Below are 16,589 nucleotides of genomic sequence, written 5' to 3'. Positions count from 1 at the left end.
CATACACCCTGACCACAAAAATATTTTCTACAGAAAAAACTGAGTAACAAAAATTAGTACAGCAAATTATACAATTACAAATACTAAATAGACGAATAAGTAGACATTGCTGAAGTCACAAAAAAAGTCAATAACACTAATTTACTTATGAAATAAGGAAAATTATTAAAATAATAATAACCTCAACAGAGAATAAACAGGATCCTTTCCATTACACTGAGTACGATAACAATATAATAAAAATGACACAGATGTTATAAATATAATCACTTCACCATATCTTATAGGTGTTACCCATTTACGCCAAACTGCCATATGAAACAGGGTCTCTGATGCCTATAACACAAAGTTCAGAAATAAATTACAAACAATAAAAATAGCTTACAGCAAAAAGTTAATGTGATAAAAAATCTGGTTGATAAGTAATATCATTTAGATTTATCTGAGTACTTAAAAATAATAACCATAAGTTAGATGCAAATTCTAAGATATTATTTCTAAATATACAATTGACCACTCAAAACCAGTTATTGTCATGTAATTTTGTAGTACCCATCAGGTTCAAATACAGATATGGGTATAATTGCTTTTGTTAGTTTTTGAATACATGCATTGCTAATGTATTTTATTGAAAGGGCTCAATAACACTATTGGTAATAGTCAAACTTATGGGATTAGATGAGGCCTGACTGTAATTTAGTTTTGCTTCATTACAGCAAATACTTCTCATAAAAAAAGTATGAGAACCATTTTTTAAGCAAGAATTCTTTTATTATAAACTATTAAAAATTTATTCTGACTAAAAATCCTTATTTTACAATGAAATTGCTTTAAAACTATTCTCCAATATAATCTCCAATGATATCCAAAAATTTTTGAGATTTGAAGATGAGCTAGGCATTAACGCCATTTCTGAATATTCGCCTTGTTCAACAAAAATTTTCCACACGCTTCAACTAATTGATAAATTTTTGCTGAAGAAATGTTTTTTGGTATTTATCTAATGAATCTCCAATTGCAATTTACATCAGCAGGATTGGCTATCATCACAATTAATGAAATTCTTTTTAAAAATATTATCTGATAAGCATGGAGCCCTTCCTTTTCATAATTAGAACTGGGAAAAACATGCATTTTATACAACTCTAGCAAAAAATAGATAATTACAACAAATTCTGGTATGTCTAATAAAATGCCTTTACTTCAAAATAAAAACATTTATCAATCAAATAATATAATTTATTCAAGTAAGATTTACAAGATAAACTAATATTAATATATGCAAGATATATAAATTAATATTAACTAATGTACTTTAATGTTTCTAAATGTTTTGAAAATCTATTTTCAAAATAAATATTTATTTATTTAAGAGGGAACATCAATCCACGACTTTTGTTACACTAGAGTGTAAATGGTGATTGTTGTTGCGCATTCTGTTTGTTTTACACATAAGGTACAAATGTCAGCTATTACTGCATGGCATGCTGGCATGAAGCAATGTTAAACAACAACAATCAGTCAGTCGTAAATATGATGTTCAATGTAATGAATGAATATGTATGTGGAACAGCGCGTTGCAATGAAATTTCTCGTGAATGAAAGGTAAACCAGTGAGATTATTTACAACTCCTTGTATGGTATGGTAATGAGACTCTTAGTCGCAGTAAAATTTGAGCAAGTAATGATCTAGGTCGAGATAGTTTGGAGCCTACTGTAGTCATTCCCATGAACATTCAGCGAGTGGAAGAACTGATCCTTGATAATTGATGGATAACTTATCAGCAAATTGCAGAAGCAAGAAATGTGCCTGGGGAAACTATAAACAAAATCATTCATGAACGTATGAAGTTTAGTAAGGTTAGTGCACTTTGGGTACCAAGATAGCTTTCTGCTTTCAACTGGCAAAGAAGATTAAAAATCTGCAGTGAGTTAAAGCAACATTTTGACAAAGAAGGCCAGCTTTTTCTCAATCAAATTGTTACAAGCGACGAAATGTGAGTCCATCATTTCACCCCAGAATCAAAACATGCATCAAAGCAATGGAAGGATCCAGACTCACCACCTTCTGCAATTGTTTAAAAGCAATTGCTCGAGAAGTTCAAGAAGCAATTGTTCAAACAATTGCTTCTGCAGGCAAAGTTATGGCCTCAGTTTTTTTGAGATAAAAAAGGCATCATTCATGTCGATTTTCTACTCCTGCAAACTTCTTCAAGATGTGCACAATGTACTCAAGAAAAAAAGACCTGGTGCAATCACTAAAGGCATTCTGTTTCTGCAAGACAATGTACGACTGCATACAGCCCATCCACATGACATGCACACTACAAGCTTTTGGCTGGAAATGATTGCCCCCTGTACAGTCCTAAGCTCACTCACAGTGGTTTTCACCTGTTCAGGTCCTTGAAATTGTTCCTGGGAGGCTAGCATTTCAATAGCAACGATGAGGTGAAGCAGCGAGTCTTATCTTGGTTTTGACAAAATGACAAATCTTTCTACACTGTGGTATACAGACACTAGTGTAACGCTGGGATAAATCTATAAATGTAGCAGGGGATTACATTGAGAAATAAAAGCAGTTTTTACTATCATAAATGTATTCTACATTTATTAAAAATGAATAGTCTTGGATTATCCTGAATGCCCCTTGTATATGCTATCTGAGATAATTTAATGTATGTAATTATTACGGCATTGTGTAATGTGTTGCAAAATTTTCTCAGACGTATTACTTTGTATTTATTTCATTTATTATATTTAAACTCAACAGCAAAATAAGGTAATATCAAAAACTTGATAAGAAGCATTACTTGCAATGTTTATTATTTAAGTAAGATGCATATTTATTTATGAAAGTTACAAAATATATTTACAATGATCTCATCAAACAATACAGTAAAAAAGAAATCACTGATAATTTATGATCACGTCAATATTAAAATAGACACTATTTTTAATTATAAGGTTAAGAAATTTACTAACTTATCATTTAATCCAGAATGATTTTTTATAACATTATCAGTTTCTTGCTACTGTAGGTCAAGCACATATACCAAATCCAAGTGTAAGTGAAAAGCAACATTTTTTCCATTGTTGACAATTCAATTTTGTATAAATATATAAAATTTACCTCTCTCTCTCACTCTCACTCTCACTCTGGATATAAACAGTCCTCACTCTGGATATGGATATAAACAGACTTAACTAAAGCTATAACTTGCAGTTACTATACTCAGAAAACTACATCTGCAATACAATATAAGAGAACACGACATCATGGGCAGTACAAATGATAGATGTCTGTTTCTGGTATACAGAAAGAAAAAGTTCTGTCACCAGTTACAGATAAATATGATAGAATTAAAGGCTCCTTTCTGTTGCTCAGTAGGTAAAGTAAATTACATTCAATGATTTTCATATGTACAGAAGGGATTAAACCAGCCATTTAAAAGCAAAAGTTTCTATTCATAGAATTTGAATACCTCAATCACTGACTACAATAAAAGTAATACTGTTTTATCATTTTTTCACACTTATAGACAAATTTTAACATTTTATTTCACATACCAGAGAGCATAATTTATGTTGGCTGTGAAGAAATGTTCCAAATTTTTATATGATTATTATTTGTTTCTACAATGCTCCCTGAGTTTAAAAATACATTTAAATTAATGGAATCTTAGCTAAAAGAAATGGTCACTTACTCCTAAAAAATGACAATGTCCATCTCTACCATTGATTAGAGAGACTTACTAAATTTACGAATCTGTTCCTTGATTTTTAAGTAAATCAAAAGGCCTCTGAGTAAATTGAATTGTAGGACAAAATTGTGGTTGTTGCGATCAACACTTTATTTTGTTGGTATGATGATAATATATTTTTGGTGTTTGATCTGAGTACACAGTCTAATTGAAGTTAGAAATAGGAAAAGTTTTTATGTGAAACTTTCGATGATAGAGGAAGGCAAGGGGATCATGCTTCTGCAAATTGGTTAATTTGATAGTTGAGGATTGTTAATAAAAATTAAAAAAATCTTATTGATAAAAAATGTTGTTAATAAAAATCTGCTAAAAATAATTTTCAATGATACCTTCTACATCATGAATTATTTTGTAATAATTTATGACCTTGGTGGCCATTGTGATCACTGTTGCATGAAATCAGCCACTCATAAAATTTCTGCTGTAATAGCTCAATATAGCTTAAGATAATATGTATTTTAATCACATTTACTTCATAATTTATGTTTTTACACATATAATTTACGATATTATTTGCATAATGTATTAGTCTGTATTAAACAGAATAAAAAATTATTTTTTATATTATCTATTGTGAGCAGTCAGCTGTTCAAATAGCTTATCCTATTAATTATTTTTTAAAAATGTTATGTGAGAATAAATAATTATATTCGGAGTAGTCGTTGAATAATGATTATTTTTACTATATATTTATCTTCACTAATGAGAAATTCAACCGTATTGAATTAATTACTTACACATGTGTATAAAAATACACAATTACTACATTAATAAATATTTCATTATTCTACATTTTATTTTCATTATGAGCACTGTCCCAAAAGTAATCCAGGATTTAAATTTATAAAATGAACTGGCAAAGTTGTGACACTTTGAAAGAAGTAAACATTCTGATAAAATAAGGAAAGTAACATCCAGCAAATGTCCTCCAGATCTATATGACACTTATGCAATCTTTTGACAAAAGTTGCTATCACATTTTTGCAGACTTGTGGCTCAATTGTAGCAATACCATAACACATCTCTTCTTTAAGTTCAGGAATGGTTGTATGCGTTTGCTGTAAATCTTGGACTTTACAAATCTCCAAAAATAAAAGTCACAATGTAAGATTGCATGACCTTGACGGCCAATGTGATCACTGTTGCAGAAAATCAGCCACTCATGAAATTTCTGTTGTAACAACTCAATGGTTTCACATGCCTCATGACGTGTTGCAAACCTTCTGAAAGAACATCTCTTTAAAATTAAGGCCAAAGCCCACAGCTTCCAACTGAAGCGCAAAAATACTATTAACTCATAATAATGTGCTGTTTCAATACAACACTCTCCGTATTTGTAATGTTTTCATGATAGTTATGCATTCCTGCATCTTATATTTCTCCATCACAACTAACTCACTACTAACTGACATATGATTATTACAACACGTGCTTCAGAAACCATTGCCAACTTAACTAGAAAAAAAGGTGCATAATTTAAATCCTACGATAATTTTGAGGCACTCTCTATAATTATAAACATTATCTTTTTTATACACACTACTTTACTTCTTGATTATTCCTTGACACTGTGATTATTCCTTTCATGGTGATCACCACCTTTATGACTTTAACAAAATAACTGAATGTACAGCATTGAAAACGGTAACAAATACTAAACAATTTTAGAATGGTGCATTTTATCATACAACTTAATTAAAACTGACGTTCCAATTATTCTATTGCTTATTTTTTTTTCTTTAATAGAAATAACTATAGGTTTTTTTAAAAAGTAATCATAAAATCAAAAAAAATAATTAAGCATTATATTACTGACTACAAAAACGTACGTATGATCATTAAATATTGCTATATATAATAATTAAACTAGAACCCAGCATAGATTACCACCTTTTATCACAGTTACAATTTATTGCCACAAGACCCGGCTTCAGATTCAAATGGATATAAGTACTATTATTTGGATTTGAAGGTCTGAGTTAATGATATATTTTTATTATATGATTATTATTATACTATTAAAAGATGGTCAGCTTGAGTCAGGAAAAGGCAATTTAATTGAGAGATAAGGTGTTGTAAGCAACATGTAAAAGAAAATTTAAATTAGCCTACGAAAAAGTAAAAAACAACCATGACCTGACCAAGATGTTGAATAACCCTGATCTCCAGAACCAGCTCTGTGAGAGTTGATCATCGATTCCATTTTTTATCCTCATCTAGTATTCTATTACGTATCACGGGTCCTTCTCCTCTACACAGTATCAAGGGTCGAATACCTCAATGGTTTTCTCTAAAGTGCCATTTTGTAACCAACTTGTAACCTGGCTAAGCTACTTAATTACTGGCCTTAGCTTATAGGACTTATAGGCTTGTTCAGGGACTTTCCTCCCTAGAGACACCACAAAAAGCTAGACTAGTAGTTGAGGTTACTACCAAGTAATCAGATTTCCTAATTCTTTTTTAAAAAATCCCTTTTTTAATCTTAAATCTAATTTACCCCAGTTCACAAAATCTTCAGTAGTAAGATTATTTTTACGCTATATAGTTTTAAAAGTTGTGTTGAACTGTGTAAAAAATTTTTCCTTCTCCATCAATCATGGAAAAATGAAGTAAAAGTTGTTTTTTCAAATTTTTTCATAAATGTTACCTAATAAAAATAATCTATTTGGTGAAAAAAAATTAAAAAAAAGTTTTTTAAATTCATAGTAATATTTTCTTGAACAGGAAACAATAAAGTCCTCTAAGGACTTAATTGTCTCCATCACAACTAACTCACTACTAACCGAAATGTGATTACTACAACACATGCTTCAGAGAGCACTGCCAACTTAACTAGAAAAAAAAATGGCACATAATTTAAATCCTACAATAATTAAGTATATTTTTCCTACATAAAAATAGAGTTGTAGGGCTCTGTGATCTAACTAAACCCCCAATAAATAAGTAACATTTCAATAAAAATAACTAATACTTACAACATTTGTGACATACAGACTCAGAAGGCCTCGTCTTGATGGTCTTTCCACAAAAATTGCAAAAAAATTGGAAATAAAAGATGGAATAAAAGAAGCAGTTAGAACATTATAATTACCAAATATTCGCCTGGAAAAAATTATACAAATGTAGTAATATTTTACTAAAAATACATTTTATTCCTTAAAACTAGAAAATTTAATGCAACGTTTATGTTTGTGTAACTGTAATCAATTCAAGTGAGTCAATAAAAACAAATTAACATAAACTTCAAGGATAACTATGTTTTTTTTTTATAGTAATAAAAATAATTATATTAAACAACATAATAATTCCATTTAACATACACTTTACTTTTCCTGTGTAGCCTCCAAGAATTACCATTCAGATATCACTTCAGAGGATGAATGAGGATGATATGTATGAGTGTAGTCTTGTACAGTCTCAGTTCGACCATTCCTGAGATGTGTGGTTAATTGAAACCCAACCACCAAAGAACACCGGTATCCACAATCTAATACTTAAATCTGTAGAAAAATAACTGACTTTACTAGGACTTGAACACTGGAACTTTCAACTTCGAAATCAACTGATTTGCGAAGATGTGCCGCGGGGGGGGGGGGGGGTCATTTAATATATACTACAGTAATTTAATGAATACATTATATTGTATCAACAATGAAATTAAATTTCTTTCAAAAAGAAAGAAAAAGAATCATGTTTTTTACAGTAATTTAGCCCACCACGCTAAATTAAAGGTTAGTTATATATGGATTTGAATACTAAATAGTGGACACTGGTGTGCTTTGGTGGTTGGGGTTCAATTAACCACATACACAGGAATGGTTGGCCTAAGTCTGTACAAAACTAACCACGTTCACATAACATACTCATCTCATTCGACCTTGTGGTAGGGGGGGATTGCTTACTGTTCACTAGTTGAACAGATAATTTACAACATACGAGGTCTGTTCAAGAAATATGTAGACTGTTCGAATTGCTCAGGTCCAGTTGGTTCCAGTCAAATCCACTTGGTGTTGCCATGTTCGTACAGATAAGCTGATTACAATGCAGTTTTTTGATTGCAAATATAATTATTGGTTGCTTAGCTACGCGGTTGCTTGTAAAGTGTGTTTTTTTAGTTTGGCGGATTTTAGAATGAGTGACTTGAACGAGCAAAGAGTTGCTGTGAAATTTTATGTTAAACTCTGAAAATCTGCCAGTGAAACTTTTGATATGCTTAAGATAGCTTACAGCGACGTTGCTATGAAGCATGCAACATGTTTTAAGTGGCATGGACGTTTTAAAGATGGTCGTCTGAAGACGATGAGCATCCTGGACATCCTTCCACATAAACTGACGACTCACACGTAGACAAAATCAACACCCAGGTTCAGGCAAATCAATGTCTGACCATCAGAGAGCTTGCTGAAGAGTGTGGGATATCAGTTGGCTCATGTTATTAGATTTTGATTGAAAAACTGAAGATGCACTGCATTGCTACAAAATTTGTTCCATGCCTGATGACGGACGACCAAAAAGCCCATTGCGTCCAGGCTTGTCAAAAATTACTTGAACATTCAGAAGAAGATGAAACGTTCTTGTTGAGGATCATAACAGGTGATGAATCTTGGGTGATCGAAACAAAGGTTCAATCATCACAGTGGGTAGGTGAAACATCTCCCAGACCAAAAAAAGCTCACCAAGTTCGTTCCAATGTGAAGGTGATGTTAACAGTTTTTTTTATGCTTAGGGCATAGTCCACCACGAGTAACTCCCCTAAAGCTCCACAGTGAACCAGACTTACTACATTGAAGTTCTCAAACATCTGCGGCATGCTATCCTGCGGAAAGACTAGAAATGTGGAAGAGTGGCGACTGGTTTTTTCATCACAACAACGCTCCAGCTCACTCAGCCCTCAGAACTCGTTAGTTTTTGGCCAAACACTTGATCACTGTTTTTCCCCACCCACCCTACTCACCTGACCTCGCTCCTTGTGACTTCTTGTTTCCCAAACTCAAAAAACCTTTGAAAGGAAGAAGATTTGAGATGATTCCCGAGACTGAGGCAAATGTGATGAAGGAACTGAAGAACATCACAAAAGAAGCATTCCAGGACTGTTTCCAAAAGTGGAAACACCGTTGGGATAAGTGTGTGCGTTGGGAAGGCAAGTACTTTGAAGGGGACCCAGAGAAATAACTTCTAAATAAAGTAAATTTTGTTTTATGATGTTAGTCTATGTATTTTTTTAACAGACCTCGTAAGGAATAATAATATAAAATAATTATTATCTTTTTTGTACAGAAATTTAAAATTAATAGTGAGCCAATAACTGCATGAAAATTTTCAAACAAAAAAATAACTATAAAACTTATTACTCACAAATATTAGAAATGTGCTTAAGATGTGCAGACCTTAATGATTCTTATATTTATCTTACAAATAAAAGATTACATTTTCTGTAAAGTGTACTTAGAGCACAAACAGCTTTCTTTTGATGGTAATTACCATCCAAACAAGGCCAATGTTAAAAAGATATGCTTAAAAAAAATCATCATTCATACTACAATTAATCTGCCAAAATAATGTCTAAGTTAAAAGATGAAGAATATCCTTTGATGGTTCTATTAAATATTATACGAGAGAATGGTCTTTCCTTTATAATTATTTTTCCATCACAGATTTTTTTTGGGGGGAGGAAATCTCAATGAAGAAAATAGATTTCTACTTTTATTGAAAACAAAATTAGTTCTTACCCTCGCATTACCAAGCAGGATATTCTGACTACCCCAGGTTGATATTTTTCCCTATAATAATTTTATCTGAACAGATACATAGTAGAACAAGAAGATAGGGAGGAGAGTGGAGTATTTCAAGACGCATAGCGATAGAATCATTGTAATAAGGATAAAATCAAAACCTAAACCGACAACGATTGTTAACGTCTATATGCCTACAAGAGCCCATGATGATGATGAAGAGGTAGAGTGTGTATACGAAGAGATTGATGAAGCAATTAAACACATAAAAGGAGATGAAAATTTAAATAGTTGGAGATTGGAATACAAGCATTGGAAAAGGCAAGGAAGGAAATATAGTGGGTGAATACGGGCTGGGCAAAAGGAATGAAAGAGGGGACCGACTTATAGAGTTTTGCACGAAGTATAATTTAGTAATTGCCAACACCCAATTTAAAAATCATAACAGAAGAATATACACTTGGAAAAAGCCAGGCGATACTGCAAGGTATCAGATAGATTATATCATGGTTAAGCAAAGATTTAGAAATCAACTCGTTGACTGCAAAACTTACCTTGGAGCAGACATTGATAGCGACCATAATTTGGTGATAATGAAATGTAGATTGGGGTTTAAAAACATGAAGAAAAGGTGTCAGATGAATCGGTGGAATTTAGAGAAGCTTGAGGAAGAGGAGGTAAAGAAGATTTTGAGGAGGACATCGCAAGAGGTCTGAGTAAAAAAGATAAGGTAGAAAATGTAGAAGAATGGGAGAATGTTAAAAAGGAAATTCTTAAATCAGCAGAGTAGAAAACCTTGGGTTTCAGACAATATGTTGCAGCTGATGGATGAACGTAGAAAACATAAGAATGCTAGTGATGAAGAAAGTAAAAGGAACTATCGACAATTAAGAAATGCTATAAACAGGAAGTGCAAACTAGCGAAACAAGAGTGGATTAAAGAAGTGGAAAGAGAAATGAACACTGGTAAAATAGACGGAGCATACAGGAAAGTTAAGGAAAATTTTGGGGTACATAAATTAAAATCTAATAATGTGTTAAACAAAGATGGTACACCAATATATAATACGAAAGGTAAAGTCGATAGTTAGGTGGAATATATTGAAGAGTTATACAGAGAAAATGAATTAGAAAATGGTGTTACAGAGGAAGGAGAGGAAGTTGAGGAGGATGAAATAGGAGAAACAATACTGAGATCTGAATTTAAGAGAGCATTAAAAGTTTTAAATGGCAGAAAGGCTCCTGGAATAGACGGAATACCTGTAGAATTACTGCGCAGTGCAGGTGAGGAAGCGATTGATAGATTATACAAGCTGGTGTGTAATATTTATGAAAAAAGGGAAGTTCCGTCAGACTTCAAAAGATGTGTTATAGTCATGATACCAAAGAAAGCAGGGGCAGATAAATGTGAAGAATACTGAACAATTAGTTTAACTAGTCATGCATCAAAAAACTTAACTAGAATTCTATACAGAAGAATTGAGAGGAGAGTGGAAGAAGTGTTAGGATAAGACCAATTTGGTTTCAGGAAAAGTATAGGGACAAGGGATGCAATTTTAGGCCTCAGATTAATATTAGAAGGAAGATTAAAGAAAAACAAACCAACATACTTGGCGTTTATAGACCTAGAAAGGCATTCAATAACGTAGACTGGAATAAAATGTTCAGCATTTTAAAAAAATTAGGGTTCAAATACAGAGATAGAAGAACAATTGCTAACATGTACAGGAATCAAAGAGCAACAGTAATAATTGAAGAACATAAGAAAGAAGCCGTAATAAGAAAGTGAGTCTGACAAGGATGTTCCCTATCCCCATTACTTTTTAATCTTTACATGGAACTAGCAGTTAATGATTTTAAAGAACAATTTAGATTCGGAGTAACAGTACAAGGTGAAAAGATAAAGATGCTACGATTTGCTGATAATATAGTAATTCTAGCCGACAGTAAAAAGGATTTAGAAGAAACAATGAACGGCATAGATGAAGTCCTGCGCAAGAACTATCGCATGAAAATAAACAAGTACAAAACAAAAGTAATGAAATGTATTAGAAATAACAAAGATGGACCAATGAATGTGAAAATAGGAGGAGAAAAGATTATGGAGGTAGAAGAATTTTGTTATTTGGGAAGTAGAATTACTAAAGATGGACGAAGCAAGAGCGATATAAAATGCCGAATAGCACAAGCGAAACGAGCCTTCAGTCAGAAATATAATTTGTTTACATCAATTTAAATGTCAGGAAAACATTTTTGAAAGTATATGTTTGGAGTGTCGCTTTATATGGAAGTGAAACTTGGACAATCGGAGTATCTGAGAAGAAAAGTTTTCAAACTTTTGAAATGTGGTGCTATAGGAGAATGTTAAAAATCAGATGGGTGGATAAAGTGACAAATGAAGAGGTATTGCGGCAAATAGATGAAGAAAGAAGCATTTGGAAAAATATAGTTAAAAGAAGAGACAGACTTACAGGCCACATACTAAGGCATCCTGGAATAGTCGCTTTAATATTGGAAGGACAGGTAGAAGAAAAAAATTGTGTAGGCAGGCCACGTTTGGAATATGTAAAACAAATTGTTAGGGATGTAGGATGTAGAGGGTATACTGAAATGAAACGACTAGCACTAGATAGGGAATCTTGGAGAGCTGCATCAAGCCAGTCAAATGACTGAAGACAAAAAAAAAAGAAGATACATAGTGGTTTCATGAGCTTGCCCTAAAATGATTGAAATTGTATTCACATTCGTGACTGACCCATTTTGTTTGTTTTTATAGTTATTACTGACGAGATTATTGGTGGGGTTGCAAGATTATCCCACTTGATTTGAAATGTCTTATCTTCTTATTTGTCAAAAATGAAGGTTTTATGAAATATTTCTCTCATTCATCTTCATTATTTAATTTTTCCATTGTTGAGTTTTACCGTACTCCCATTGTTTAACTCAAATAACATATATTGTTATCTATTACTTTGGGCTACTTATAATCATTTGCTTGGGTTGCTTATCTGTGTCTATTATGAATTAGATATTCACTGTTGGGCTGAAATTACATGAGTCCAGATTTCAATTGCCAGTAAGGATGCCCATAGGACTATCTAGAGAGGAGATATTGGAAAGTCTAAACAATTCCGATGTCAGTGACAATGAAAATGAGTGGGACATTGACAATGAATTGAATGAGTATATGGAACCTCTCAACAAAGAACATATCACGGCAGTAGTAGTTGAAGATAAAATATCTGAAGATAATACACATTCACATGAGCAAGTAGAGGAAACAGATGAAGACATTGAAGATGTGTTTGTTTCTAAGGCTGGGTTAGAATTTTCCAGTGAACCACCAAAATTTGTGCGGTGCCAACTTCACAACATTTTGAACATAACACCTGGCCCAATGAATGATGGGAAAACATTCAGAACAATAACAGAGTAATTTTTATTACTTATTTCACCAGAAATTGTGAGCATTATTGTCAAGAAAACAAGAAGGGAAGCAAAAAGAGTAATTTCTATGTGGAATGTAGCTCTTCATCCAAAAAAAAAGACATGGAAGGATGTTAAGTGCAACTGAAGTGTGTGATGCATCAGCAATTCTTATAGTGACTGGTCAAACTCATGGATATTACACAAGCGCTTCAGATCTGTGGGGAGGTAATGTAGCTTTTTTGGCAGCTTTTCTTTTCTGCTGCTATGCAAAGAAATAGATTTTTGTCCATATTAAAATTCTTGTGATTTAACAACAAATATACAAGATCACAAACAATTGAAGAAACCAAGGTCAAGCTACAAGCCATATCAGGTGTTTGATATATTTCAGTCTAATTTGTGTAAGAATTTCTATTCTCATGAATATGTTACTATTGATGAGCGATTACAAACATACTGAGGAAATTGCCCTTAGGGTTTTGTATGAAGAGTAAGCCTGGCAAGTATGGCATTAAAATTTGGGTGTGTGCCGATGTAAAGACATCTTACTTGCTACGACTCCAAGTTTACATGAGAATGGTGGACAACGCTCAAGAAGTGAATCAAAGACAGAGAGTTGTTTTCGATCTGATGAAACCATTGCTGAATAAAGGTCATATTGTGACAACTGATAATTTTTTCACCAGTTTTCTCTTGGCTGTTGAACTATTACAATAAAACACAACACTGGTTGGTACCCTGTGTTCCAATAAGAAAGAAATTCCAAAGGATTTTTGCTCGACAGAAAGAAAGAAGTTTATTCTTCAATGTTCGGTTTCACAACTGACTAGACTGTAGTTTCCTATGTTCCAAAAAGGGTCGTTTTTCAGCATCATGAGAGGCAAATGAGTAGTGAAGAAAGTGAATACAAACCTAAAATAATCCTCCATTACAAGAAAACTAAACGTGCCGTACATAATGGAGACAAAATGACAAGAGAATACAGCTGTGTTAGAGGAACCAGGTGGCCACTATGACTTTTCATGGAAATGGTAAATATTGCAGCACTGAATGCATATATTCCGTACACACAAAGATTTCCTGAGTGGCAGGAGAATAATCAGAGCTGATGGAGACTCTTCATGACTGAGATGGCATTTGGACGCAGCAAAGGCAACATGGAGAAAAGAGTTAGAAACATCAACAGTCTTTATAAGTATGTACAAGATGCACTGAAAGCATGTGGTATTGAAATTCCAACAGCAATGATCCAACACAAAAGTTCCAAGTTACCAGCACTACAGCGATGTCCAGATTACAAGAGGAACAAAAATCGTAAAACAAGATTCTGTGGTGTAATGTGCAAGACACTGTGCATACACAGAGAAGAAACTGTTATTGTGAAGTGCATGTTGTGCAAAAGTGTACCTGAATGAACAGTCCAAAAATGTTATTTGCTATTTTGAGGCCAAGTACTAGATTACTGCAATAACAGCCAAAATGTATACATTTTTTATTTAACAGGTGTCCAATATTGAATTTTTCTTGTGAATGATGTAAAATTTATTGTACTTTGCATCTACGTTTAGTTTAAATACTTTTAATAATTTGAAAAACTGTATTTCAATACTAAATAAAGCTAATCATTGGAAATAACAGAATCTAAAAACAAATATTACACTAAATCACAAAATTCTATTGGGGTAGTCAAAATACCCCTCTTGATAAAATAAAGATTTCGAAAAGCTAAGCAATTGGAGAGTTAAACAAGATGACCACCCAAACCATGTTCTTGAGTATGCATAAAGACAAATTTCTTACATAATCTTGTACAACTGGAAAAGTAACCAATACACAAGCTAATTTCTATGTCTAATTAACAGTAACTCCTACAAGTTTTCTGCAAATAAACAACTGACTACCACAATGTACAAAGACAAACTTTGATATATAAGTTTTAATCACAGTGGAGAAATAAAAGAGGTATTTTACCGATTGAAAATAAAAAACAACATTCAGTATACTATGGATAAGAAAACTATTTGGAAATCTCTTAAAAAGGAGCTTGAGAAACCTCTTAACAAGCATACAATAAGTATATAAAATATAATTAATGAAATTAAACATGTATAGTCATTTAACTATACATTGTTTGTTTAACAACATGTTATATTTTAACTATTAAAGGTGTAATGCAATGCATTATACAGAGTATCCCATATAAAACGCAACCCATCAATCACACATCCATGAAATTTCAAAAGTCAAGCTTACACCCCCTACTCGTTACTGAAATGGACTCGTCCAACATCTGAATATCACGGCGACGCAGTAGAACACTACCGATAGTAACAACCATGCAATCATAACATTCGGTGTATTGCTAGAAACAAGATGGTGTTTTCGCTAGATGAACGTGTTTTCATTGTTGAGTCGTACTTCAGTACGAAATCAGTGGTTGCAGTGCAAGATTTGTTTCGCCATAAGTACCCAGATAAACCAGCTCCTAACAAAACATCAGTATTAAGGTTAGTTGCAAAATTTAGAGAGACTGGTTCTGTTAATAACAAGAAACACAAAAGATCTGCGTCAGTGTTGAATACAGATACAGTCACTGAAATCAAAGACCGATTACTCGCCTCGCCAAATAAATCGATCAGACGTTTGTCTGCTGAAATTAATTTATCTAAATCAACTGTTCATCGGGCGACCAAACAATTACAATTACAACCTTATCGCATTCAAACGGTTCATCAACTTCTTGAGCCCAACAAAGAAAAATGGCTACAATATTGTCAATGGTTCCATCGATTTCTGCGTGAGGGACTTAATGTTATGGATTCGTTATTTTTCACAGATGAAGCATGGTTTCATTTGGATGGCTACGTAAACAGCCAAAACAATAGAATTTGGAGTGCTGAAAATCCCCACATTTATCACGAAAAACAATTACACCTGCGAAGTTGGGCGTGTGGTGCGCGATATCGCGGAAGAAAATAATCGGTCCTATTTTTTTTGACTACACCTTTAATGCAAAACGATATCAGGATATTTTATTTCAATTCATTGCATTCTTGGAAGAAGAAGACACACTGCTGACTACATGACTGTGCGACATCGCACTATACAGGATCAACTTCTGATTTCGTTGAGGAATTCTTTGGTAATCGTATTATCAGTCGAGGCTTGTGGCCACCAAGATCTCCAGATTTGACTGCGGCGGATTTTTTTCTATGGGATTACCTCAAAGAAAAAGCCTACAGTAACAAACCACAAACACTTGAAATTCAATATTGAACAAGCTGTATTAAATATCCAGCCACAAACTTTGAAAAAAGTTGAAAGAAACGCTGTAAAAAGAATTGAAGCTTGTATTCAATAAGATGGCGGCCACTTCCAACATTTACTCTAAATGTAAGGTAATGGATGGTAATAATAAAAATTACATTTACATTTACACATGCCTTTTTATTATTTCAATACCTACCAATATAAGGTTGGGTTGCATTTTATATGGGACACCCTGTATTATACCACATTCTAATACAGTTATCAAGTGTCTCTATTAGAAATATGACTAGAGAAGTTGTGCTAACTTCATAATTAGTTAATTCTAATTAGTCAATCATAGTTGGTTAATTCTAATTATGAAGTTAACAATCATACAATCAATTTTAAGTAATTTATT

The 16,589-nt window shown here is 32.9% G+C and overlaps 1 protein-coding gene across 2 annotated transcripts in view; it reads right to left on the bottom strand.

Moving 5' to 3' along the window:
• Positions 1-16,589, bottom strand: part of LOC142323545 (transmembrane protein 135-like) — a 65,371-nt gene that overhangs the window by 38,954 nt on the left and 9,828 nt on the right. For both annotated transcript variants that reach the window (XM_075363325.1, XM_075363334.1), the window contains exons 3-4: positions 6,737-6,863; positions 182-336 (exon numbers count right to left, since the gene is read on the bottom strand). In XM_075363325.1, coding sequence (XP_075219440.1) covers positions 182-336; positions 6,737-6,863 — 282 coding nt within the window. The remainder of the gene's footprint in view (positions 1-181; positions 337-6,736; positions 6,864-16,589) is intronic.

The sequence above is a fragment of the Lycorma delicatula genome, chromosome 1, assembly GCF_047948215.1.
Source record: "Lycorma delicatula isolate Av1 chromosome 1, ASM4794821v1, whole genome shotgun sequence".
In the NCBI taxonomy this organism is placed as follows: Eukaryota; Metazoa; Arthropoda; class Insecta; order Hemiptera; family Fulgoridae; genus Lycorma; species Lycorma delicatula.
This window is presented reverse-complemented; position numbering and strand designations above follow the sequence as displayed.